This window comes from Tachysurus vachellii, chromosome 5 (assembly GCF_030014155.1).
Source record: "Tachysurus vachellii isolate PV-2020 chromosome 5, HZAU_Pvac_v1, whole genome shotgun sequence".
Classification (NCBI taxonomy): domain Eukaryota; kingdom Metazoa; phylum Chordata; class Actinopteri; order Siluriformes; family Bagridae; genus Tachysurus; species Tachysurus vachellii.
In genome coordinates, this window is record NC_083464.1 from 24634609 (window position 1) to 24660865 (window position 26257).

The following is a 26257-nucleotide window of genomic DNA, read 5'->3' on the forward strand; positions in this document are numbered from 1 at the left end:
TTATATTGTCATGCTGTCATAGTGCACACCTGAGAGCTCTACGGTAAATGTTAGAGTTTATTAATGGAGAAGAAGTACAGCTAATAAAAAAGAGCAATGTAGAAGCACAACACAGAACCAGGCAAATGGTCAGGTTATATGTAAAAGAGTTATCCAGGTAACCAAACTAAATCCTCAGAATGTAGATCGAGCTCATTTGGCCGATGCTTTTATCCAAAGCGGCTTACACTTGAGATAGGATACAACTAGCACCAGCTGAGGATTAAGGTTTTTTGCTCGAGGGCCCAACTCTGGCAGCGCTGGGATTTGAGCGCATTAGCTTCATACCAATATTTGGCCAATAAGCCACCACTTCACAGATGGTAAGTGAATAGTTCATGGTTTATATGCTGTAGATTGAAATGTGGGTATCACAGACATAACACAACCTAGACTACTGCATAAGTTAATATAGAGTTTGGTATTGATTCATGTGATGAGCCTGTTGGCTAGGAATTGTTGGAAATGTTAGTTTTGAGGTTTAAACAAATGTGGGCACAGGTGACTACGTGTTAAACACAATAGGCTTGTTCACTTGTTTATACATTTCCCATACTCCTCAATGATTTTTTGTTAATGAGTTAATTCGTACTAATTGTGCAAGATATGAATAAGTGCTGATTAAATACTAAGGTGGCATGGTGATGCAATGGGTTGCACTGGGTTACTAGTTCATTCATTCATTCATCTTCTACCGCTTATCCGAACTATCTCGGGTCACGGGGAGCCTGTCCCTATTTCAGGCGTCATCAGGCATCAAGGCAGGATACACTCTGGACGGAGTGCCAACCCATCACAGGGCACACACACTCTCATTCACTCACACAATCACACACTACGGACAATTTTTCCAGAGATGCCAATCAACCTACCATGCATGTCTTTGGACCGGGGGAGGAAACCGGAGTACCCGGAGGAAACCCCCGAGGCACGGGGAGCAAACTCCACACTCAAGGCGGAGGCGTGAATCGAATCCCCAACCCTGGAGGTGTGAGGCGAACGTGCTAACCACTAAGCCACCGTGCCCCCCGGTTACTAGTTTATCAATAGTTAAACAACATAGTCAAATATTCAATTAGTTTTTGGTCATCTTTTTTTTTTCATTAAACAAAGACTGTTCAATCGATTCTGGATCTGAGAGTACACAGTACACTTAGAGCTTAATCGTGGATGGAGGACCTTTTTCTGTAGGGTCATCCACTTTGATCTAACTCTAAACAGGCTGTGTGATTTTGGATAGTGATGGACAACCTGTGGCTCCATGAGAGCTCTCACACATCAATGCTGCCATGTCTGTGTCCATCTGAGACTTGGGTTTGTTGTTCAGGGTGTGTATAGCTATAGATACTCATAGTTCAGATATCCTCCTGACTAAAACATTTCCTGCAATCTGGTCAGTTTAGCCTCTGATATGGGGACATACGGGCTTGTAGGTGACCCAACTACTGAAACACTGGGTCTCAGAAACTCTACTAGAACAAAGACCAATAAACATTTATGGCATTTGGCAGACACCCTTATCCACAGCAACTTACATTTATCTTTATTATTTATACAGCTGAGCAATTGAGGGTTAAGGGCCTTGCTCAGGGGCCCAGGAGTGTCACCTTGGTGGCCCGGGAAACCAAACTCATGACCCTTCACTCAGTAGGCCAACACCTTAATCTCAGAGCTACAACTTCCCACCTAGACCTACCTAGGCAGAACTGTTGCTGATTACTCTTCCTCCTTTCGAGTCCAAGGTGCATATCAGAGATTTAATGATGGATATGTATTATTAAATTCTCACATGGGCATATACTGAAATATCGAAGTGGCTCTCCACAGCTCATGAATCTCAGAGCAGACTGTGGTCATGAATCTTAAATTGGTGATGTTAGTCTGGTGAATCTAAAGCAAAACTAGCCAATTACCGTAAATGTCAGCGTCAGTAGTCATTTATACTTTCTAAACGTTAAATCAAAGATCTTATAAATTTTTGTGTTTCTCAGTCTGTATCTTTCACGTTGTACAGATGTTTGATGAAGGAAAAACCAACATTAAAGTGTTCGAGCGAGATTATACAAGTCTCGTATTGGAAGAAGAATCCCAGATTTCTTTAGAGATATTTCCTTAGCTGGTGTCTTGACGGTGTTGGTAGCACGCACTGTCAAACATGTCATCATAATTCTCCATAAAATCATTCGAGTCACCGTACTCTGTGGATGAGGCTGAGTCATCCTAAAAGAAACATGCCCATCAACCAGAAGAAGATAATTCCCTATACGATGAACAAGTAGACCAAAACCAACATTTTCCTTTAATTTGTCCTCTGATTAAATCAGTGACCAAAAACTTTTTTTCAATATGATGTAAGAGACGTTGAACTCTATGAATCTCTATGCGCTTAACTAGCAAATTAATAGACAATTTATACGACGGTTATTAAGTTGAAATAAACAAGAAATATTGCTGTTTAAATCATCGTTGGAAGTCAATTAATATACCTTGCTGCTTTTTATGATAAACATTGTATGATACATTTCTCATGGCCAGTAACCTTCAAATCCTGCTCAATAAAAATTGCCCATAGCAGCTGACAGGGTGGAGTGTAATGTTTAATGACTTCACACCGCTACAACTTTTTCTCTACCCGATTAAATGTTTTGAGTCATAATATATATTTAAAAAAAAAAAAAAGAAGGCGGGATGCTTATGAACAAAAATTTATTATGCTGCGCAGTAGAGTTTGGTCTTTCCTTACAAACGTGACAAATACGGAATACACAGACAACGCAAAACCTGGTGGCTTATAAAAATGAAGCAAAGAAAACACAACGAGTAAAAGTTTGATTCGTTCAACACTAATTGATAAAAGATCAGAGAGAAAGGCTTGGAGAAGAGCTTTGTCGTGGAAATGTATGAAATGCAGGAAATTATTTTGTATGCACAACAAAGTGTGGCCTTTTTTTTTAGATTTAAGGCAGAGTTGAATGAAGAAAGAATGAAATTTATGGTAATTTTGTAGCTACGGTGAGCATCTGACATTTTCCACTGCGTACGTCATATTTCATTCACATCAGTTTACTCCATGTCCTCTAATGACAAATATGTAGTTTCCTAAAGACAGAAAAACATCACACGCAGAGACGACGTGTGGGTCTGAATGTAAATAACCTGTAACCACGTGTGTGTGTGTTTTATAAGTATGCGTTAGAGCAGACGTCCTCGGCACTCGGTGGAACCGCAGCAGCAGAGCAGCTCTTTTCCTTCCACGCTGCCGACCTCGTAGTTATAATCCCATGTCAGTTCCGTTCCTGCGCGGATTCTCCTGTAGACGCAAAGCGTAGAAGCCGTTAGCGCAGACAAGCCACGGTACATGAACAGGTCCACGATCTATTGTTATATCTACGTTGTTATATCTCTGTTGATCTGTTTTCGATGTTCCTCTAACAATCTCCTAATTTTGCAAAGGTACCAACACACCAACAAAAAATCTAGAAAAATAGCATCAGATGATAAGTAAGGAATAAAACATGACGAGGCGTGAAGTTACAGACCTAAAATGGGTATTAACATCGTTCAGATTTCATACACCCCAGAAATTTACCAACAATCCCAATCTTTAATTTATTAATCTCTTTATTAATCTCTGTTACAGTAAATGCAGTAAATCTGAGGAGACTCCTTTCATTACTGTTAAATAAAATAAACAGAAGCCTCAATTTATCAAAGATTACACTTTTCTTTTAAAAAACGTTGCTGTTTAAGAGAAAAGGAAAAGTCTTAAGCCCTATTCGGACGGGATTAGTTTTACGTGGGGACGTGGAGTAATGCAATTTTACCTCAGGACGTCTGTAATATTAATTGGCCAATTCGCATGGGACAAGACATCTCAGTAAAACTATCAGAAGTGGGAGGGGTAACTCACTTTACGCACCACAGTAACCTCCTTGTCGTCATGTGCGTATGACGTTGCTTCCTGTTATCACGTGCACAAACAGACAACATGGCGCCTCCATGCTTGCAAAACGCGCCAAAAACTACTTTTAAACAGGAAATAACGGAATTTTACCGTACATATTTACAACGGGTCTATTCGGACGGGATTAGTATTACCTGAGGTAATTTTTCCGGTCCTTTTTACAGAAGGTAAAAGTCGCCGTAATCTTTACTGACATTGTCCGTAATGATTACCGAGATGGCACATTCGGACGGGACTAAAATCACCAAGAAGCTCTGGTAATAATTACTTTACCCCCACGTCCCCACGTAAAACTAATCCCGTCCGAATAGGGCTCTAGATGATAACGTTAGCATACTTCAATGATAACGTAATTAGAGCGAGTGCATAAGTATTTGAATTATAAATCTGAGACGTCAACAGCACTAAGGTGTAAATGTTACAGAACATACTTGCTGGCGAAGAAGGCCACCCACGGAAATCGCAGGTCATGAGTGTCCACAAAGACGTTCTGGACGAACAGGTTAGGACTGCAGCTATGCTGTTAAACAAGAAGACAACGAACAGATCAAGTGAAAATAAAGAAAACCACATTCGAATAAATTCCTCCTAAACGGTAGCACGTGGCCGGTACAAACTAACGGCTTTGTATGAAGTCATGCTCGAATTAAAGTCTAGGTAGAATTAGGATGTTGAGAAATAAATCCAACTGAAATAAAAAAAAAAAGTTCTCCTCCTCTCAAGATCAGAGGATCAGTACTGACGTTGAGGTAGCGTCCAAGGTTGCCCTCCAGTTTGGCATCGATTATGTAACATGATTCCTCTCCATCAAAGAACTGCCGCGTGCTTTTGGAACCGTTGTCTAAGGTAGCGCCTCCTTGGCCCTGATTGGCTGCCGAGCCCCCGGTTCCTCCACCGCCCGTTTTCACCATCATGCTGTGTGAAGACTTTAAACCGATGCCTCGCGTCGATTTCACTGCCACCTGCCTCTTCACCACAGCTGAGCGAGGGACAGAAAGAGGGAGAAAGAAATAAAGATAGAGGGATAAGAGATTAAACAGTCAAAGAAAAGTAATAAGAAGAAAAGTCCTGCTTGTCTGATTTAAAAAAAAAAGTCATTAACAAAGCAGAAAGCTTATTACGTAAACTCGGCTTTCTGTTAAATCTTTCCATGAAAAGGCAAATCTAGATCTCTCAGATTGCAAAGAACAAAAAACCCAATCGTGCTAAGATAATGATTTTCAGGCACTGCAGTTGAAGTACGGATGTCTTGAAATTCCTAGAATTTCAAAAAAAAATATATAAAGTACAATAACTGGTAGTCATGCATTTCAATGAACACCTATACTTGGTGTGAATAAAAGCAATAGCGCCGATCGTTTCTGACGAGGAAACTTGTCTAAAAAGATTTGTTGATCGGAGGTCATGTCATCAATGACAATTCACGAACATTAAATTTTTCAATTTTTTTTTTTTTTTTTTATAGATTTAAAAGAGTGACTTAAAAGGTTGATCTAATTCATGTGACAGAAGATTTAAAAAAAAAAAAAAAAAAGAAAGAAAGAAATGACGCCAAGCTTCTGTTCTTCATATTTGCACAAAAGCTTATGTATCTCTAGATAGAAATGAACTTGTCTGCAATACTACAAGCATTTTACAAATCAAACCTACGGAGATATTGGTTTTAAGGCTCAAGAGGTGTTTAAAAATATAGACCTTTATAATACAATAATACGTAACATGAAAAATCAGGACGAAACCTTTTCATTTCTTTGCACATAAAAGTTCCTGATTTCATGAGAAGACTTCATTCTTACCCTGAGTTTTCTTTTCACGCTCTTTGTTGTCATCAGAGCCTGAGCTGATAGTTTGCACATCATCGCTGTCGGAGAGGGTCATCACATCCTGCAAGGGGGGGTGAAAAATATAAAAGAGAGATTGGAAGAAGGAAAAATAGCAAGTAGAGAAAAACAGAGATGCAGCTGATGTCCTTTCACCTTCTTCTCTGTCTTCATCCCTCCCTCTATTTTGACATTCGGTGCTGCAGTGGAAGAGGACTGGCTGGTCAGCCATGAGGCCACTTTACTTTTCCCACACTCCTCTGGCACAGGCGGTGGCTTCCTGTCTTCTGTTCCTCCAGCTGACACGCTCATCCCATCCTTGCTATCCTGACTCTCTAGAGGGAGAAGAACGGATGAAGAAATACTGAATTAATCGGTATGTGCACTCACTGAATCAGGAACGGCTTTTTTTTTTTCTCTCTCTCTTATAAACTGTTTTCCAATTTCTATGTAAAGCAATTAGAATGACCTATGTGTATGAAATGTGCTACACAAATAAACTTGCCTTGCCTTGCACACCCGCACATTCATGCACTGGTCTAATCAACAAATCACGTGGCAGCAGCACAATGCAGAAAATCGTACAGCTACACGTCGAGAACTTCAGCTAACGTACACGTCAAACATCAGAATGAAGAAAATGTCTGATCTCTGTGACTATGAATGTGGAATGGTGGTGGTTGTTATTTCATAAACTGCTGATTTAAAGGCTACAACAACAACATTAAACCTTCAGGTGGGTGAATTACAACAGCAGAAGACAACCGATCAGGTTCCACTTCTATCAGATGTAAGAAATTACAGAAATTGCACCCAAATTCCACTCCAAGGTACACATCTAAATGAGCTCATTCCTAAAAAGGTTTAAGTATCATAAGGTAATACGTTTAGGACTCTAAATGTATAAACTTGATTCAATTATAAACATGGGAACGGCAGCAGGACATTAAGCATTACCACAAACAAAGGGTCTACGTGACTGCGATTACCATTTAAAGTGACCACTTGGTTGATAACAATTGTAAAAATACCAAGACAAGGTGTACGTGACCATGATTAACATTTAAAGACAATCAGCTAGACAACAAGGTCTAGCCCAGCCATTTGGGAGACATTTAATTCTTACACTCAACACACATTCAAAGCGGAACTTCATTTAAATTACCAAAAGGGAAATCTGTATATAATGCTTGAGCAGGATTTGTTCTGGGTTCTTATTGACTCCGATGAACCCAAAGTACGTCAGGTATTTTGTCACTGCTATGCTGGAATAAACTTCTTGTTCTTCATTAAGATCTTCAACATCATCGTCTTATTTTTACACTATGCATTTTTTATTTCTTACATTGGCGAGCCAGCCAGGAGGATTCCAAAAAAAAAAAAAGTGGGGAAAGGTAAGAAAAGCGTAATTTTCTTCTTTTACGCTGTTTTTTTGATTCAGGGAACCCCCTCGTTTAAAAAAACCTAGAAAAGAAATGTTTTAGTGTAGAATAGAACATAGAGTAGAGTTTACTGATCATAAGCAGGAGGAGTTATTATTATTGTTAAGCCTATTCTGTACATTTCTGTTTAAGATTCTAACGGAACTGAATTAACCCGACGCAGTGTGGTGACAGAGTTGTATGTGAATTGTTGTTTCTAAAGTAACTGAAGCAAAGTGCTTAAGCTGATAGGTTTCTAAAGTAACTGAAACTTGTTGTGCGTTTGTTATAATTCTGTTAAGATTCTAAAGTAACTGAATCAGCCCGATGCAGTGTGGCAGTTGAATTATAGCTAAAAGTGTTTCTAAAGTAACTGAAACAGTAATAGTGTAAAGAGCCCGACGCACCGCGGCTCTGTAGAGTTTAAAGGTAGTGTAACCCGAGGTAGTGTGGTGTTGTCTGACAGACTGTAACAGTATTTTAAACATACGTTTTAAGTCCATGTACTGTGGTTAAGTAAACGGGTAGGTTTAAACGCAAAGAAACCCGACGTACTGTGGTTTTGTCCGACGTACTGTGACAGTGTTAAACTAACGTTTTAAGTCCAAAAGTGCTGGGGCTAAGAAGACTGTTTTAAAATATAATAAATAAAACCCGACGTACTGTGGTTTTGTCCGACGTACTGTGACTGTGTTACATTTTAAACTGTTTGTGAGCTTGTGAGTGTTACTGTTTGCGTCTGAAAGTGTTTGTGAGGGTTATTGTTTGTGAGTGTTAATGTTGGTGAGTGTTTGTGAGTGGTACAGTTGTGAGTGTTAAGTGTTACTATAGTTGAACTCGAGGCCAGACAGAGTGTGTCTGTGTCCGAAGCAGTGAGACTTTTTGAGTTCAAAAGCCCGAAGTATTGTGGCTGTTTTGTTCATTTGTGTCCGAAGTACTGGAGCTGTGAATAAATAGACTAACAGTTAACTAGACAGCCTGTAGTCACAGAAATTGTGTATAGTTGTAAGACTAAGATTTAAGGAAAGCTGTGAGTTTGTAAAAATGGAACAGCTGATTGTTAAGTACATCGCTAAACACGGTTCTCAGGGAATGTTTGATGGAATAGAGAACATTGTTGATAAACCGTATGAGTGGGCTATTTCTAAGTTTGAAAATGACCCTAAAATGCCCAAGAACAAAAAAGGACAGATTGCCAATGCACTGCAAGCAGTTCTTGCATCGTACCAAGTCACTAGAAAGACTTTAAATGCATTAAAGGCTGAAAACGAGCAACTGCAATCTAGACTAGATGATGGGATTATCTCTAAAAGAGATTACCAGATTAATGGAATACTCTGGAAAGAAGTCTGTGGAAACATTGTTCAAAGATTTAGAGGAAGCAAAGTCTGCTTGTCAATTTCTGTTAAAAAATGGCACAACTGAAACTAGCATCAGTAAAACATCTGTATGTGGCATGTGGAGCAATCAGGTTCCTGAAATGTTAGTCAGTGATGAGAACTCAGAAAGAGATTCTCAGTCAGTCAGCAGTCAATACTCTGACTGTACAGTTAAGTTCCCCATGGCCCCAATTCACTTGACTACAACTATGTGTGCTAATGAAGGAGCGGAGGAACCAATGACCTCTACTATGGTCAGAGGGTTTAAACACAATGAGCTCGAAGCTGTGATTAAAAGTATTGGTAAATTTGATCCTGCCAAACAAGATCCATTAGACTTTCTAAAAGTTTTCGAGCTATATGTTGACATTTCCAGATTTACAGATGGTGATGCGTGTGTGTTGTTAACTGTGTGTTTTCCTGACACTTTGTCTGGAGCGTTAAATCAGAAAGTCAAAACTAGAACTGCCAATAAGTTAGAGAGGAAACAGGCACTGCTTGAAGTCCTAGGTGTAATGTCCTTTGACTGGGATAAAATATCGGATGTGCACATGAGGAAAGGGGAGCACCCCATGGCATTTTCAGAGCGATTATTGGAGACATTTAAAACTTTCAGTGGCAATCCTGACATCACACCGAATGATGTCAGTTTTAAATCCGCTTTGATTAACAAATGTGATTCACTCACCCGTTCTGCTGTGTCAATGTTTGTAACCCATCTCTCTGATTATAACGACATCATTGCTAAAATGACACAGTTTTTCAACAACAATGCTAACGCAAAGAGATCCCATCCTGTTTCAGCAGTAGGTGTGAAAAACCTCAATAAGAAAAGAGCCAGCCAGGTTTCCTGGAAAAACGAGAACTACACTACTGGAGATAGAAAGGAAAGACTACCCTCTCGTAACCCTGATAACCCCCTGGTGTGTTATTCATGTCGCAAGGAGGGACATATTTCAAGGGAATGCAAATTTTCCCTTAAGAAAACAGGCCGCAAAACAGATTTAAACCAGTTACAGGCTACAGTAAACAGACTGAGAAAGGAGCTCAAAAATCTGTGTAACTCCTTGCCTGCTGTTTTTCACCCGAGCCACTCAACAAATTTGGCAAACTCAGAAAAACAAAATGCATTCTGGTCAGAATGTACACCATCACAAATTTGAAAGTAGCGATGACGTTGTGGTAAAGAATTACCAAAATGAGGACCCATGGTCTGCTCACTGTGAGAGACTAGGCAGTGATTCACATCATAAGCTCTGCCACAAAACTAAAAACCAACAACCTGGTAAGAGATCATTCCACATAGATCCATTGATATCATAAAAATCTGATGGCAGTCATAAGGTCCATGTAAATAGGCAAGTTTATGTTGTATGTGTTTGCAATGTTTTTGTGTGCTGTGTTAAAAAGGGGGGGGGATAAATTCATTATGTTTTCAAGTGTTTTTCAGGTCAAAAAGAAATAAAGATGTGGGGGTGGCAGATGGACTAGGATGGCAGCTCTCGTGACAGCATTAAAGATACAAGAGTGCCCAACGCTGTCCCAAAGTGCTTATCTACAATGGATCCATGTTCTGGTCTTGGTGAACCTTACAGCAGGATCTCCAAACCCAGATGAACAGGGTAAGAGGAATGTATAAGGTCTTCTTGACAACAGCGTTCCTAAGGTATCACAGTGCTGTTGCAACCAGTTCATCACCTCTTCAGAGAACATCTTCAAGCGTTCCTAAGGTATCACAGTGCTGTTGCAACCAGTTCATCACCTCTTCAGAGAACATCTTCAAGTAAATAATCCCAAGGATTTGTAAGGATTGGAAAAATTGTTTGAAAGGATTCTAAGTATGGACAATTTGGGAATATTACAGAAGAATGTATTAAAGAATGGACTTCAGGGACTTTTAGGTTTATCACACAGTTACCATCAGGAGAATGGCGAGGATTGGACATAGAACGCTGTGACAAAACTACATTGGTTTTATTTGCGAGTTTGATGCCTCGGAAAAACAAGCATTATCTGGGGCACCCCAGACTAATTATGAGGCTTGTGAAATCAATCTAACGCATGTCCACAATAATTTTACAAGAGTAATAGTTTCACACAGGAAAACATGCCACCACAACTCATGATCACTTTTCTATCTTTGTTAATGATAACCACATGATAACACTCGGTTCGAAATTAAGGTTACTTTACTTTGTATAATTCCAGAGACAGCTTGGTTCATAGGAAAATATTACTTTCCATATGTTAATTTCACTCTACAGACAATGTCATTGAAACCAGCAGACAATTAGACTTTGAGGAAGATGTACCAGAATTTGATTTTGAGTTACCAAAATGTATAATAATGTTATTATAGAATATGAGTCTGGGCACAGACTCACCCAAACTGGACATATATAAAAGGAACAGGGCCCATGTTCTTCAAGCTTCTAAGAATCAGCTCACAGAGCTTTTAAAGGTGGGGTCTCCGTTGTTTGAGAAATGCTTCAGAAAACTGTGTTGGGCCACCAAACAAAACAAAAACAAAACTAATCTGTAGCCAATAAGCAGAAAGGGGCGTGTCTTGTCAATATGGGCGGAGAGAGTGTTCAGTGCGCATGTGTGACATTAGCAGAAACATTGACATGGCGGTTAAAAACGAAAAGCGAAGAAAGGCTTACGATAAGGCAAGAAGTAAGACCCGTGTTGATATAGGATCAGCTTTCCAGCGCTGGAGAGAACTGAACATCTTCCGCGTGAAACGGAGATAAACCTTTCGCGGTACAATACACAGTACTACAAAAACACATTTGTATTACCATAGTATTACTCATTGAGTTCATTTATTGATACAAATATCCCCTCGGCCAGCCGCCCCAGCAGGTTCCGCCATAATAGTTGTCTGGGTTATACTTGTCTGGTGTATGTATGGGGCGGAGCTATCAAAACAGGGGTGGGACCCATTTGGGTTAGGGGCGTGTTTGTTTTGGTGATTTCAAATGTGAACATTGGCTCAAACAACGGAGACCCCACCTTTAATTTAGCTTAATAGTAAATACTTATTTAACCCTAAATCACACACAATCTTCCAAAAAAAAAAAAAAAACATACTCAGTTTTTGGCTTTTCCTTGCTCTGAGTTTCTTTCAATTCCTGAATCACTCTTAATCTGAATCACTCAATTGGATATATAGAAATATCTTATTAATTCTCCATCATCCACAATCTGTAACACATTTCTTCTCAATCTTCAACCGTTTGCCATTTTCTCTTCTGCTACAGAAATTCACCTCCTTTCTCCTAAACACTTGAAGGTTTAAGTTCAAGTACTGATACCTTTTTAACTTCACTAGGATCGTCTCTTTATTTTTAAAGAGATGCGTCCACATAGACGTTTGTCTTTACACCTGGTCTTTTCTTTAGGTCTTCACCTGTCTAGTTCGAGTGAGACTGTGCTCATGATGGCAGTGGTGGCTCAACTGGTTAAGGCTCTGGGTTGTTGATCGGAGGATCAAGGTTCAAGGCCCAGCACAGCCAAGCTGCCCCTGCTGGACCCTTGAGCAAGGCCCTCAACCCTTCCTGTATCATAGCTGCCCCTGCACTCTGACCCCCCCTCAGTTGGGGTATGTGAAGAAAATAATTCCTCTGTGCTGGAATGTATATGTGGCGATAATAAAGGCTTCTAAATGCTTCTATGGTCTCAGTTTCCTGAGTTTCCTCTACCTGATCTGAGATGCTTTTCAGCTCACCGTGTTTGTAAAAAGAGTGTCTGTTTGAGTCACTATTCTGCTCTGCTCTCTCACCAACAAGCTGTTTCAACAAGCCTTCAGCATCTTCTGTAATGCTCATCCAGGCGTATCTGCCACCAACAACCTCGCTACGGTTAACTTCACTGTGGTTCAGATGTTTGATGTGAACTTTAACTGATGTTCTTGACCAGAATGTACGCAAGATTGTGTGTGTGAGTGTGAGAGTCAAAGAAAGAGAGAGAGAGACAGATAGAGAGAGAGAGAGAGAGAGAGAGAGAGAGAGAGAGAGAGAGAGAGAGAGAGAGATGAAAGAAGAGCTTAAAATTCTGTCCATGGAGTGAAAGGAGACGAGAGAATCACTGCAAATGAAAGAGATGATAAACATAAAGTCATTTTATAATTGCGCAGGTAGCAGCTGCATAAACCCCCTTAATTACCTCCACATCACTTCACAGTCAGTCTGTAATTGAACTCTTCATGACAAAAACTCAATCAATCTTTCTATTCCACTTCATTATGCCCCATGGGGAGTTAATGGATATTGCCTGATAACCTGGCAATAAACTAATCTGTTAAAAAGCCCAATTAGAAAAAAAGCGACACGTCAAGGTCTTCAGGCAGACGAGAAGAGAACACGTGTTCAATCAGATGAACACATGAGGGCACATCAGAGACGATGGCCAGATGTTTTGCCTTTTATATTATATTATATTATATTATATTATATTATATTATATTATATATTCTAATGACGTTTTGGCAGAAATGGAAAAAGAAAACTCACTAATTTGGCTAGGCTGCCAAACTGGATGATTAACATGAACAGTATTATATTTGGGTGCCAAAATAAAAGTCAGGGTGAAAATTTCTCTTTAAAAATTAGATAAAGGGCATCTAGTAATTTTTGAACTATAATGAGGTTTTATGCAGCACAGAATGATGTAGCTGTATCGCGTGTGTGTGTGTGTGTGTGTGTGTGTGTGTGTGTGTGTGTGTGTGTGTATGCACGTCATTTGCTTCTAAATTCTGCTACCTGTATAAATAAGAGAAGTTTCTCTGGAGGTTATCAGGTGTTGACTAACTCCTAAGACCGGGCTATTCGACTGGCCGAACATGGGCCGTACCTGGCCTGCAAGGTAATTTGTTCCGGCCATTACTGTAAAAAAGACATCTCTAGAATAAATTTAGATCAGTCGGACTACAGACCCTACAGCTAAGAAGTGACGCGTGTCTGTTCCAGCACAGAGCAGGAGTCATGTGACGTTAGGCGAGTTGACATGAGAACTATTGTTAGTATCATTTCTTCTGTTCATTTCTTTCAAAAATAAAAATAAATAATTAGAAATCAGTGAAATACAGTGAAAACATTACTGAATTATGAAAAAGTGCGAGATGGCTCTCTGATTTTCAAAATACAACACTAGCATGTTTACATGTAGAAAAAAAAGCTTACTTTTTGTGACTAAAGGTGCAAAAACACAACCCATGGGCTCCTATGTTGTTGTCTCATCACTCATATTGCAAGCCAGATCTCTCCGACCCCTCGTTTGAGAGGTTTTTCATGAACTAGTCCTCAGGACCAACTAACTGAATATCCCTGTCCTGAGTAATAAGATACTACTCAAAAGCCTTTTTTTTTTAAAAATGATATAAACAGGGGGGCACGGTGGCTTAGTGGTTAGCACGTTCGCCTCACACCTCCAGGGTTGGGGATTCGATTCACGCCTCCGCCTTGTGTGTGGAGTTTGCTCCCCGTGCCTCGGGGGTTTCCTCCGGGTACTCCGGTTTCCTCCCCCGGTCCAAAGACATGCATGGTAGGTTGATTGGCATCTCTGGAAAATTGTCCGTAGTGTGTGATTGCGTGAGTGAATGAGAGTGTGTGTGTGTGCCCTGTGATGGGTTGGCACTCCGTTCAGGGTGTATCCTGCCTTGATGCCCGATGACGCCTGAGATAGGCACAGGCTCCCCGTGACCCGAGGTAGTTCGGATAAGCGGTAGAAAATGAATGAACGAATGAATGATATAAACATAGTCACGTTTATTTTGATGTAAAAATGAACAATACCTCTGTGTGTCTCGAGCTGAACTACTGAATGTTGAAGGTTCAGTAATAATCGAATGCGAATAAAATTGGTGTAGTTGCCTTGATCCCAGTACAAAATGAGTTCATTGTCATGCAGTGTGTGTGTGTGTAATGGAAATATATAAACTTAAACATAAACTTGACAAAGTAATTCATACATAAGATGCAGCAATTTTTAGAGAAGTCCTATATGAAGGAACCGACCGTTCGACAACAACCATTAGAACACTTCTTATAAAAATGAACACTAATTCTAACATAGCAGATTAATGAATATGTTTTCATAAGATTAATGAACATCTTATGAAAACATATGACTGTGTATGTACTACATCCACCATGACGGGCCTTTGATCTGGTTAAGTCCGTCATCATCGATATCCAAGTCAAACAATTCAAGCATTAGCCTCACCTTCCTTCATGCCCTTGGCCTGTCGGCGAGTCGTGTAGCTCCTCCACACCGAGCTGGAGGAAAAGTACGTGTCCTTCACAAAAGTGTCATCCGAGCTATCGCTCTCATCGCCGTTTGAATCGTCTTTGTCGTCGTCGCTCTCGCCCTCGTCAGAAGAATCTTGTCCTGGCAGAAAATATCTCACTTTTACAAAAGCTATTCGATTCTGTACTCCTCAAAAAACTCCACAAAAACTTTATCTTACTCTTTAGATAACTCTTATTATCTAAAGCTCTTACCTTTGCTACCGATGTTGTGGTCCTCTGTCTTGGGGCCATTTTTGTTCTGCTGGGATGAAGATATTTTAACCCGACTCATGTCTACACCGCTGCCCTCGCTGTCTGAACAGTGTGCTTCGCTCTCATAGCCCTCCTTAAAGTTCTCCACGCTCTCGATATGGTCCAGGTTAGCGAAGTACTCGTCCCCCATCTCCAAACCCTCCTTGTCTGCAAAGTCATCTGTAAGGATTTTCCCTGAGAGAGACATGGAATGATAAGAGTTTTTAAAAGACAATGCGTGCTTGTACCAAATCAGTCAATCACTTATGTGTTCCAAAAAGTATAGAGATGGGGAATCAGAACACAATTCAGACACAGCTCCTCTCTGACAGCCCTGAGAATTGAACTCAAATCCTTAATCTCGGAGCTCATTACTCATATTTGACAACAAAATAAAGACAACAGGGATCCAGAGCAGCTTGTTCGATACCTGCGTAGATACAGACAAAAGAGCCTTTGGCGACATCGTCGAGGCAGCGGATGCCCCAGCCCTTATTCTGGGTTTTAAAGAGCTGCAGACGCACTTGGAGGCCGTGTTGCACCAAGCGGTTAGTGCACATCTGAGGATTACATCGGCACTGCTTGTTACACTCGTATATCCTGAACGTGGGGGGGAAAGAAAAAAAAAAAAGCATAAGGATCGTTTTGATGGATTATTTTTTATTATTTGTACGCCACTGAAGTGTGAGCTCATGTGTTTGTGTGTGAGAGTGAGAAAGAAAAAAAAAAAAAAAAAAGAGAGCGATACAAACCCAGTAGGTAAGCACTCATCTAGTCTCTTGGAATTGTAGCCAGCATTGGGATTGATCTGTCCGCCAGGAGTACACCCTGTGGCCTGGAGGGTCAGCTGATGGCAGGAACACTTTGACCTGCAAACAAACTTAATACGTTCGAACCCTGGAAATCTTCTTACGACCAGATTCCTGCTCCATTTTGATAGATTAAATATGAGCCCCACTATTATTCCCTTGGAATCACTTGTAAAACAGCAAGCGGTTCACACACTTTTTAGATTTATTTGTGATCATTTCTACATTCTGTTTCCTAAAATATAAAACAAAGCACTAGCCTTAAGCACAAGGACCAAACCATGTAGTTATTACATGCGTTGCATGTGCTTCATACATGACAGTAAAGACCTCGCTCCTGCTCACACTGTGAGTTTTTTCTATATCTCAGTTCACCACACCTCTAGTCTCATCCAGATGCCCTGAAAACCTTTTTGGGAAGAAAATAAAAATAAATAAATAAATAAAAAAAAGGGGCATCCTATTCGTATCTGTATCCTCCAAAATGATGAAACACCGGTGCAATCCATGGAGAAGAAAGCAAAGAAGTCTTGAAAACTCTACACAAAACTGACAGCGTTGAGAGTGTCATGAATTATCATTAGTATAAATATTATCATTGCCATTGCACCGTCTGGTGTCCTATCCAGTATGTATTCCTGCCTTGTGTCTGGTTGTCCTGAGCTTCGTCGAGACCATGACTAAGAAAAAGCTTACTAAAAAAGTAATGAATGAATGAATTATTTCTTTTCTCGTTATAAATAATTTAAACAAAGCTCTCTTTATGGAAATAGCCAAGATTCAGTACTCCAATATGAATATGCAAATTACTACTTAAGAATGCACCAACAATCCTGAATGAACACTGTGAATAGAGCACTGCGTTAGAGTGAACTGCACTATTTCAGTGTGAGCCTGCGTGTGAGTGAGACACTGACTTGTCCTGACAGCCATCGGTGCAGTCACAGCCCACCAGGAAGTCGAGGCTGGTGTTGATGTAGACGCCGTCCTCTGGAATGCGCTCTTTGCTGTAAGCCACGCTGGGTGGGGGCGTGTTGTCAATCTCGTTGACGCAGGACAAAGGAATGTCCTCGCGGCCGGCTGTGATGTCCCGGATGAAGTAGAACGGTCTCTGTGGCTGGAAGCGGCGGTCCACCAGGACGTACGGGTCCAGACAAAACATCTCCAGGAAGATGAAGTCACAGTGGGTCTGGAAGAGGTAGCGCTGGATCTCCGACATGTTCCTTAGGCTCAGGCCACACGGGGACTTGTAGATCACATGGAACGACATCTGAGAGAGGGGGAAAGGATGTGGGAAGACATGGATACAAGAAGAAACAAAAAGAAGAATGAGAAAAGAGGAAGAAAGGCCACCAAAAGCTTTGTCTTGAAAAACAACAAAACAAAGCATCGCATGCTACATACTGACCTTGCGGTTGAGGCGGCGACGTGCTGTCATGCGGCGGAACTCGTACAGCAGCGGGGTGAGGAGCGGGTTCCGGCCCCGGTGGAGGTTGGGACGCGTGGGCCGGATGCGCTTCAGACAATCGGGTGTGCAGGTGTGTGCCATGTAGAAGAGGCGGTCATTAGGGGCCTGATACGACGGCTCCTGAGGAATCCGCTCACCCGCATAGGGAGATATGGTAGATATGGCAGTCATTTGAGTTATGGTAGGAGGCAAGGTTTGGGGAGCCGGAGCGATGGGTGTCAGGGTCTGCATTGGCCCTGACTGCAGGAAGAAAAGCCTAAAAGAGAAGGAAGGTTTAAACAAAAACGGGTTAACGTTATTTAGTATTATCTTAAAAAGAAACCCGAATTTGCTGTAAAGCATAAACGCAAATTGCAAATGAAGCTGAAACAGGATTTAATCTTGTTTATTAAAGATCTTGACAATTAGAAACTTATGAAGGCCGTGTGAAGAAACGAAGTATTAGGAGCGGCTAACGATGAGCTTGCTAACCTGGAGTTTGTGGATTGGGGAAGGATACCGACAGTTTTGAGCTGGAGGTCAGCGGTGACAATCTGACGAGCGGCAGGGACATACGGGGACGTGCTCTTTTTAGCCATCTGCGTTCTACAGAGAAAAGACATAGGTAGTGGTATATAAATCGAAATCTGGGGCGTAATGTTGAAGAGTTCGTACAGAGTAGGGGCAGTACTCACTCAGCACGGATGGGCTGAGGGGTAAGATGTGGAGTAAGCTGCGGGGTAAGATGTGGAGTAAGCTGCGGAGTAAGCTGCGGAGTAATCTGTGGAGTAAGCTGTGGAGTAAGCTGTGGAGTAAGCTGTGGAGTAATCTGTGGACGAGGTGGTGTAGACTGTGTGACTGCAGCGCGGTTGGCTAGTAAATTGTTTTCATTAGTGTACTGTACCACAGGGCCTTTAACCCTCATAGCTCCTGCACACAGATGAACAGAGGAGAGGTTAGACATATACAGATATGTATGATTTTTCCCAAACAACATAAAAATCCCACACATCACATACAGAACAGAACAGAACAGAACAGATTGTTACCCATGTTGGGCCGCGCACGCTGCTGCCCAGCCAGCTTTTTCTCCTGGTTGTTGGCTGTGCTCATTTTTAGGTTGAACATGGGCTCCAGGCGTGTTGAGCCACGATAGATCCACTCACTGCGCTTATCATCCTGCATGCAACAACCAAGCGACATAAAAATTAATAAATGCATTAAAAGAAAATTTGCATAGGCGTCTTATTATAACTCACAAAGCCACACAGCTTAATAGCTGTCCTGCATGTCCTTGTTTATTCAGTTACAACGTGGTGATATTAAGGGACGGAAACAGAAACACGACGAGTAACTCAAAGCAAAGCAAAGCGTCTCATACCAGGAAGAGCATTTTGACGAGGCTGCCGTCCACTTCTTCCACGCGGCTCCTCCACCACGTCCCTTCCCACTCGGTTTTGATGATCTGCCCCGGCTTCAGCAGCACCATGGGTCTGTTCGGGTACGCTGTGATGTACTCCTCGATGAAATCCCTGCATGACTCGTCCTCGATGTCCTCCCATGTCTTCTGCACTGAGCGTACACGGAAACACATTCGTTTGGTTCGTGCATTTCCTTAGCGTTCATCGCGCATTTCTGGGTCTAGGACATATTTTTGACACCTCAGCATTAAATAGTACTAGAGTTTAGATTATTGGATGTGAGGTTCTCCTTGGGGTGTCACGCGTACAGTGGGGGAAATAAGTATCGAAACATCATTTCTACCAGACGTTGATATTACCTCAAGAACTCTACACAAAAAGTAGTTCTACCTCCTACCTGTGCAAATGAGACTCAAATGGGCTCGTAAATGCTGAGAAGATCAGCTCTACTCTCCCAGTAATTCACAGGCTTTTCCAAATGTTGTACAGCAAACTTCAAACAAGCTTCAAGATTCCATTATAAAGCCTTCTGAGGCGAGTGTGCATGAAAGCCGTGGTGGTGGTGGTGGTGGTGGAGTACCTGCTGCCTCCAAATCTTTCCTTCTCAGAACTCTCCTTCTGAGTGGTTCTTGGGCTGCTTTTCTGACTAAATCACTAATCAGAAATCTTGCGAGGAGCTCCTGTGCATGGCCGGCTGACGGTGGAGCGATGCTCCTTCCACGATGCCTACGATGGCTCTGATGGTGCTTACAGGAACATTCAGGAGTTGTGAAATCCGGTGCTGTCGTTATACCGCGCAATAATCTTATGTCGTAGGACTTGGGAAAGCTCTTTATCTCTACCCATCATGAGATGTTTGTATTCTTAGTGTGTTTGCAAAAAAAAAAAAAAAAAACTCTTTCAAACTCTAACGCAGCTGATTCGAATTTGTCGGCAGGACTATTTAATGAAATCAGCTGTCGTTCCACTTTATAAAATAGAACCTTTTATCGATTGTACTATTAGAATTTCTTTATCTGTGTAGATTTCTTGAGTTAATATCAAATGATATCAAATTTTCATGTAAATTGGACTGCAATTGGAACTTTTAAAATCATTTCAAAGAAAAGTTGACGTGTTGATGACCTATTTTCCCCCCCAACAGTATATAGAAAATGATTTGAGTTCAGTTCAATCGAGTCGGGCTCTGGGCACGTGGAGCAGAGGGCAAAGGAAGAAATGACTCGCTAGAACACCACTTACAGGGTCTGCAAACAGGGTAGAGGTCTGGCAGGGCTACATAAGAAGCATAGCCATCATCGAAAAAGATCAGGAACCTGAAAGACAGACATCAGCTCCATTATTTCTAGCAATTCTCTTTTCGCAAGAATTATTTTTTTCGACAAAATTTCAGCGATATTTCATCATTCTTACCTCATACGGTTCTTGCTGTTGGGCATTTCGGCGACGATGCCAGCGTACAGCCACACCTGGTTGCCATCTTTATATTTGGCAACAACACGAGCGCCGACGTACAGCCTCTCCAATGTCGGGTGATAGTCGAACGCCACGTGGTTCCCAGACAGCAGGCTTTTCCCTTTATTCTCAAACTTCACCTTGTACTTAAAGCCGTTGCCTGTGACATGAAATATGAGAAGTGTGCAGGAGTTTTTAAATGTTAGAAACAAATACATAACTATACCCGAGTACAGTGAGTGTTGTTGGATTAACGTCAGAAAAGATGATGATATGCAGCGTTGCTCAGTGACAGCATGCAAACGTAGACATGTCAAAAAAGAAAAGTCTCAGCGTAGATCCTAGATATAAAGTGGGATTTATAACGTGAGCATGTTTCTAAGCTGCTTATACAGAACTCACACCTCATTACATTTGCACAAACCCAAGAAGGAAAAAAAAATCTGCAAGGTGCTTTAGGATTCAAAAATCAAAGTAGAAAAAAAATAATTAAAATTAAAAAATTAAAAGTTTATTGTAATTAAAAAATGAAAATAATTAAAAAATTTCATTTAACACTGACTGCATAAATCGATTTATAAATTTGTTTATAACTTGATGTTATAAACCTTACCCACTGCGTTAATAGCTATCAGGGTTCCACGGTGCCAGGTCTTGGTGCGTTTTTTACCCAGAATGCTCATGTTGAGCCTCATGACGTCCTGCTTTAGAGCTGGATTTGGTTGAGTGGGTGCATGTGCGGGGCCAGAGGACATGAACACCGCTGGAATGTTCAACATGGAGCCCCGGGATGGAGAGGGCGGGGCCAGTCCTTTAGTGGGCGTGATCGCCGTGGACGGTGTGGATTTACCGACTGTCTGCATCAGGTTCTGCACGTGCTGTGCAGATCTATGAAGTGCAGCTGATGCTTCCATGAGCTAATGTACAATAGTTTCAAACACAGCAGGTCTTTAAATTGTATGCAATAACTCGGGAAAATACTGTATTTAAAGGGTTTTTATGACATAATTTCATAAAGTAAAGCACGATGAACCGGTATCCATTCTCTTACCGAGTCTTTGACTGGCGTCTTCTTTGGTGGAACCACTGAAACACAAGGTTATTACGGTTTGTATTAAACCCAATCAATCAACACTAATAACTGCAAGAACCATGATACAAAATAGAGGATCGATCACAATAGGTGCGTCCCAAATAGCATACTTATGCCCTATTCTACACCGTTGTGTTGTAATTAGTACGTAGCATGTGTGTGTTTTTTGTGTTTCCAAGCACCAGTTGATGTACTTCTATAACTGAAAAAAAATGAAGTATGGAATTCTGGACACTTCATGGACTCATCACTCACATTCACAGTTTTGCGTACGTAGAGGAAGGGAGCGGAGTTTCTAGGCACCTACTGGACGCTGGACGATAAAAGAAATATTTTCATGATGGCCAAGATAGAAAAATTAGCTGACAAATATATTTTAAATTAGTCCAAGCTGTGTGACTTCATTTTTTAACAGTTTCAATGTTTGACATCTTCCATTGACTGGGAATCTGTTTCATAATTGGGGCAAGTAAAAAAAAAAAAAAAAAAAAAAAAAGTCAGGGTTCCAACTGTGACTATACTGCCCTTCTGAAATTCATACACTAGAAGGTTGTGTACGTAGTGCACGGTGTAAATGCACAATGTACGCTACATAATTTGGGATGCAACTATGTTCTCCTTCTGTCCAAAAGAATAAATGAATCTTGCAGCTATAAGGCCGTAGATACACTCCGTGTATGTATTTCCTCTCACACGAGAGACCTACCACAGCCCACGGCAATGACGTCGTCGTCGTCATCATCCTCGTCGTCGTCATCGTCGTCTTCATCGTTGTCCTCGTCGTCGTTGATTTCGATGACCTCGGAAGCGTGTCCTCCGCCGACTCCTTCGTCTTCTGAGCTGCTCTCCCGATACTCCAGACCTATGTTAGTGTAGAGCTCTTTCACTAGAACCTCACACTGTATTACAGACCTGTGAAAGGCACAAACAGCTGACTGCAAACACCAAACAGAGCAGGAACACACTGTATAGGTCAACATTCTGACAATGCAAAACCCCTGTATATTTGCAGATAAGCAAACACCTGTTTACCGCTTATCCAAGTATGCAATCATTGGGCAGAAGCACAAGGCATAAAATTGCATACAGAGTTCAAAATGTTGAGTTAATGTTCACAACTAACACAAACCACTGCATGATTAGTGGTACCCAGTGAGCTGGTATGCTGATCTCCTGGGATCCAAAAACACACACACACACACACAAGAATACACACACAGAAACACACACACACAAACACACACACACAAACACACACACACACAAACACACACACACACACACAAACACACACACACAAACACACTCACACACAAACACACTCACACACAAACACACTCACACACAAACACACTCACACACACAAACACACTCACACACACAAACACACTCACACACACAAACACACTCACACACACAAACACACTCACACACACAAACACACTCACACACACAAACACACTCACACACACAAACACACTCACACACACACACACAGAGACACAGAGACACAGAAACACAGAGACACAGAAACACAGAGACACAGAAACACAGAGACACACACAAACACACACACACACAAACACACACAGAGGCACAGAAACACAGAGGCACAGAAACACAGAGGCACAGAAACACAGAGGCACAGAAACACAGAGGCACAGAAACACAGAGGCACAGAGACACAGAGGCACAGAGACACAGAGGCACAGAGACACAGAGGCACAGAGACACAGAAACACAGAAACACAGAGACACAGAAACACAGAAACACACACACAGAAACACACACACAGAAACACACACACAGAAACACACACACAGAAACACACACACAAACAAAAACAAAAATCAGCTATGTAAGTGGAAATGCTTTGTTGATAAGAGACTACAGAAGAAAATGGCTGGGTCTCTGCAAGCTGTCATGCCAAAAAGGATTTAGTACCTCAAATAAGCAGACTTTACAACTGTGGTAAGCAGAATAGCACCTCAGCATGCACAAATCATCACACTGTGCAGTGGATAAGCTACAACAACAGACCACATTGGGTTCCACTCCTTCCAGCCAAGAACAGGAATCTGAGATTATCATGGGTACAGAGTGAACAAAAGTGGAAAGATAAAGATTGGAAAAAGACAGAGGGATTTTTTTTTTTTTTTTTTGCTTCTAATCCTCAGTTTGGGAACCTGATATGGTCCTTTTCTGCTGTAACCCATCCATTAACCCGCCATGTTGTGTTTGCTGAGAGCTGTTCTGCCCAACATGGTAGTATGGAGGGATTATTTCAGTTACTATATCCTTCCATTTTCCACTGATCTGTCTTATAAACAAACCATTTCCTCCAACAAAACTTTTGCACAGTAAGGTTTTTTTGGTCGTACCCTGTATCTAAATGATTTCATGAATTGTGCTGCCGCTGCATGATTGGATAACTGCATAAATGAGCAGACTGTTTATTTCTCATCCACACATAACTTACTCTGATGCATTGGAGCAGAGTGTGTCTATACTGGCCATGTCCTTTTCTTTCTGCTCGACCCAGTCCTTCATTTCGGCTAACTGGGCCTTCCTGTGCAGCACGACCTCACTGCTGTCCACCTGCTCCTCAATCCATCTGCGCAGCTCATCCAGAGAAACGCCAAGTTCCTCCTCCAGCTCAGGCCCCAGCTCTGTGTCAAGAGCCGAGTTCAAACACGCGTCCACCTCCATACCTACCAGTGAAAGACAGAGTGACACAAAAGCTTCACTTTCACACTAATTAAGCGCAAAAATGTGAGAAAGAGAGAGCATGAGTCAGCTCCAGGGCCGAGCAAAAGCCTTCATCCACCTCGTTTTTGCATAAGACCTGTTACTAGGAAACTGGGTTACATTTAACCCACTGCCACAGACTGACTTCTAAGTGGGTTTTTTAAGGCTGAAGATTTTGCACACAAAAATTTACAGACACCTCAGAAAGTATTGGAACAGAAAGGCAAATTACTTAAATTTTGCGACGACTTTTGTTTGAACCCACCTATTTTTCTAGTGATAAATATATTGTAACACGTGACTAAAAGGTGTTTCTTTTTGCTCAGGTGTGTTCCATTATAATAATAAACATTTATTTACGTATTTATTTTAAACAAAGAATAGCTTTGAAAAATATGGTTAGTTTTCACCTGGGGCTTCACCTGTGAAGACTACGTTTGTTGTTAAACCAACATTAAGACCAGAGAGCTTCCATGGGAGACAAGCAAACCATTTTATTCCTAAGAAAATAGGAAAAATTAATCAGACTTTGCACAAGCATTTCATTACAACAATCTGGAATGTACTGAAGAAAGAAACTACTGATATACTAAAAACCATACATCAAAAGGCCAACCAAAACAAAGAAGACAGAAGTGTAGAGGCTATACAACAAGATGTAAAGCACTCATGAACCGGAAAGGAAGACCACAATTAAATTGACAAATAAATACAAACATCAGAAAAAGGAAATGGATGGAAAGGAGAAAATAAGAAAGCTCTAGAAACCTGGTAGCGTCGATGACAAAATGTAAACAAATCAAGTAAACTTTTACGTTTCTGCTCAGATCAAACTAATTATCGTCATCAGCAGAATGCAGTCATGCACTTCAACCTCTTGTTAATCATTAGATAATTAGTTATAACTAGAGGCTCTTTCACTGTAATAACGGACATGGAGGACACCTGGAATCTCACACACTGTTGTCCCAATTCAGCTGAAACTTTACAGGGATTTCATAGTGCATGAAAAGTAAAGAAATGAATCTGAAATGATGTTATAACTGTAGAGTCTAAAACTGGCTTGCTTTTATTAATCTACACTGCAACTGGGTTTAAAGGCTGGGTGATATGATACATTATCAAAATAATGTTGTATGATAACATCAAGACACACATGACATCAGGCGTCATAGTTAGTAATCAGTACCTGTGGTGCTGGGCACTATTTTGACACTGATCTGATTGTTTATTAGGCTAAGATGCAGATTTAGGAAGGTCATTGAACCTGTACAGATAGTGTGCATTATTCACTAAGACCATCAATACACACATAATTACTGGCTCATGTTAAGGATCCACACACATGTACATGTTTGTTTGTATGTATGTACGTATGTATGTGTACACACACACACACACACACACACACACACACACACACACACACACACACACACACACACACACCCCATCAGTAAACATGCTCTAACGAACACGACACCAGCTACAATCCTCTACAGATCATCAAGAAAGCAGTTGTAATAAACTTTGGTTTCCTAGGAGACGGTTTCAGGTCATTGTTGATGCTAGCTATGGTGGCTAGGAAGCTAACTTAACGTAGCTTACCAACAAAGTCCGGCCTCCAAAGGCTCCTTTACTGAATCGCTGCAGTTCTCATTTATTTAAACCAACCAAACATCAACGTGTTTATTTAACAGCGCTTCAAATATAAAAACGGCTACATAAAACGCCATTTGCACCAAAAAGACTTTTGCTAGCTAGGTTTAATTATGCATCATGCAACCGGTCAAGTCTATCGCGGGTAATTTTTCCCCTACCCGTACTCTAAAAATCCCGCCTCCATAGAGGAGGAGCTTGAAAGGAAATTATCCAATCATAAACGCGGATCAAGAAAATTCTAGCCAATCATAAATGTGTAAGTCCGAAATACGGGTCGGAAAAGTACAATGCACGCTGTTTCGATTCGACACTCGATGAATGACCTTTATACTGACCATTCAGAGCTTTACTATGTATAAATCACACATGACGAGTTTAGTATGGGCGTGACCTTAACTCACACTTCCGACATGCAGACGTTTCACGGTTGCCAGTTTCCACCAAAATTGCTCATAC

At 41.2% G+C, this 26257-nt stretch overlaps 1 protein-coding gene across 2 annotated transcripts; it reads right to left on the reverse strand.

Annotated features, from left to right (window-relative positions):
• Positions 1-2728: 2728 nt before the first annotated feature.
• Positions 2729-25948, reverse strand: setdb1b (SET domain bifurcated histone lysine methyltransferase 1b). 2 transcript variants are annotated; one of them, XM_060870730.1, is made up of 23 exons: positions 25748-25948; positions 24550-24639; positions 23871-24102; positions 22097-22302; positions 21349-21383; positions 20911-21214; positions 20256-20457; positions 20085-20158; positions 18803-18993; positions 18471-18600; positions 18117-18351; positions 17914-18027; positions 17383-17698; positions 16892-17244; positions 15918-16034; positions 15596-15765; positions 15127-15360; positions 14849-15013; positions 5980-6158; positions 5800-5887; positions 4747-4982; positions 4435-4523; positions 2729-3349 (listed from the first exon to the last, which is right to left on the reverse strand). In XM_060870730.1, the coding sequence occupies exons 3-23, from the start codon at positions 24098-24100 to the stop codon at positions 3232-3234; spliced, it is 3786 nt and encodes a 1261-aa protein (XP_060726713.1). In that variant the 5' UTR covers positions 24101-24102; positions 24550-24639; positions 25748-25948; the 3' UTR covers positions 2729-3231. The 2 variants fall into 2 exon arrangements, with proteins under 2 accessions (XP_060726713.1, XP_060726712.1); XM_060870729.1 differs by lacking the exon at positions 24550-24639.
• Positions 25949-26257: the final 309 nt, after the last annotated feature.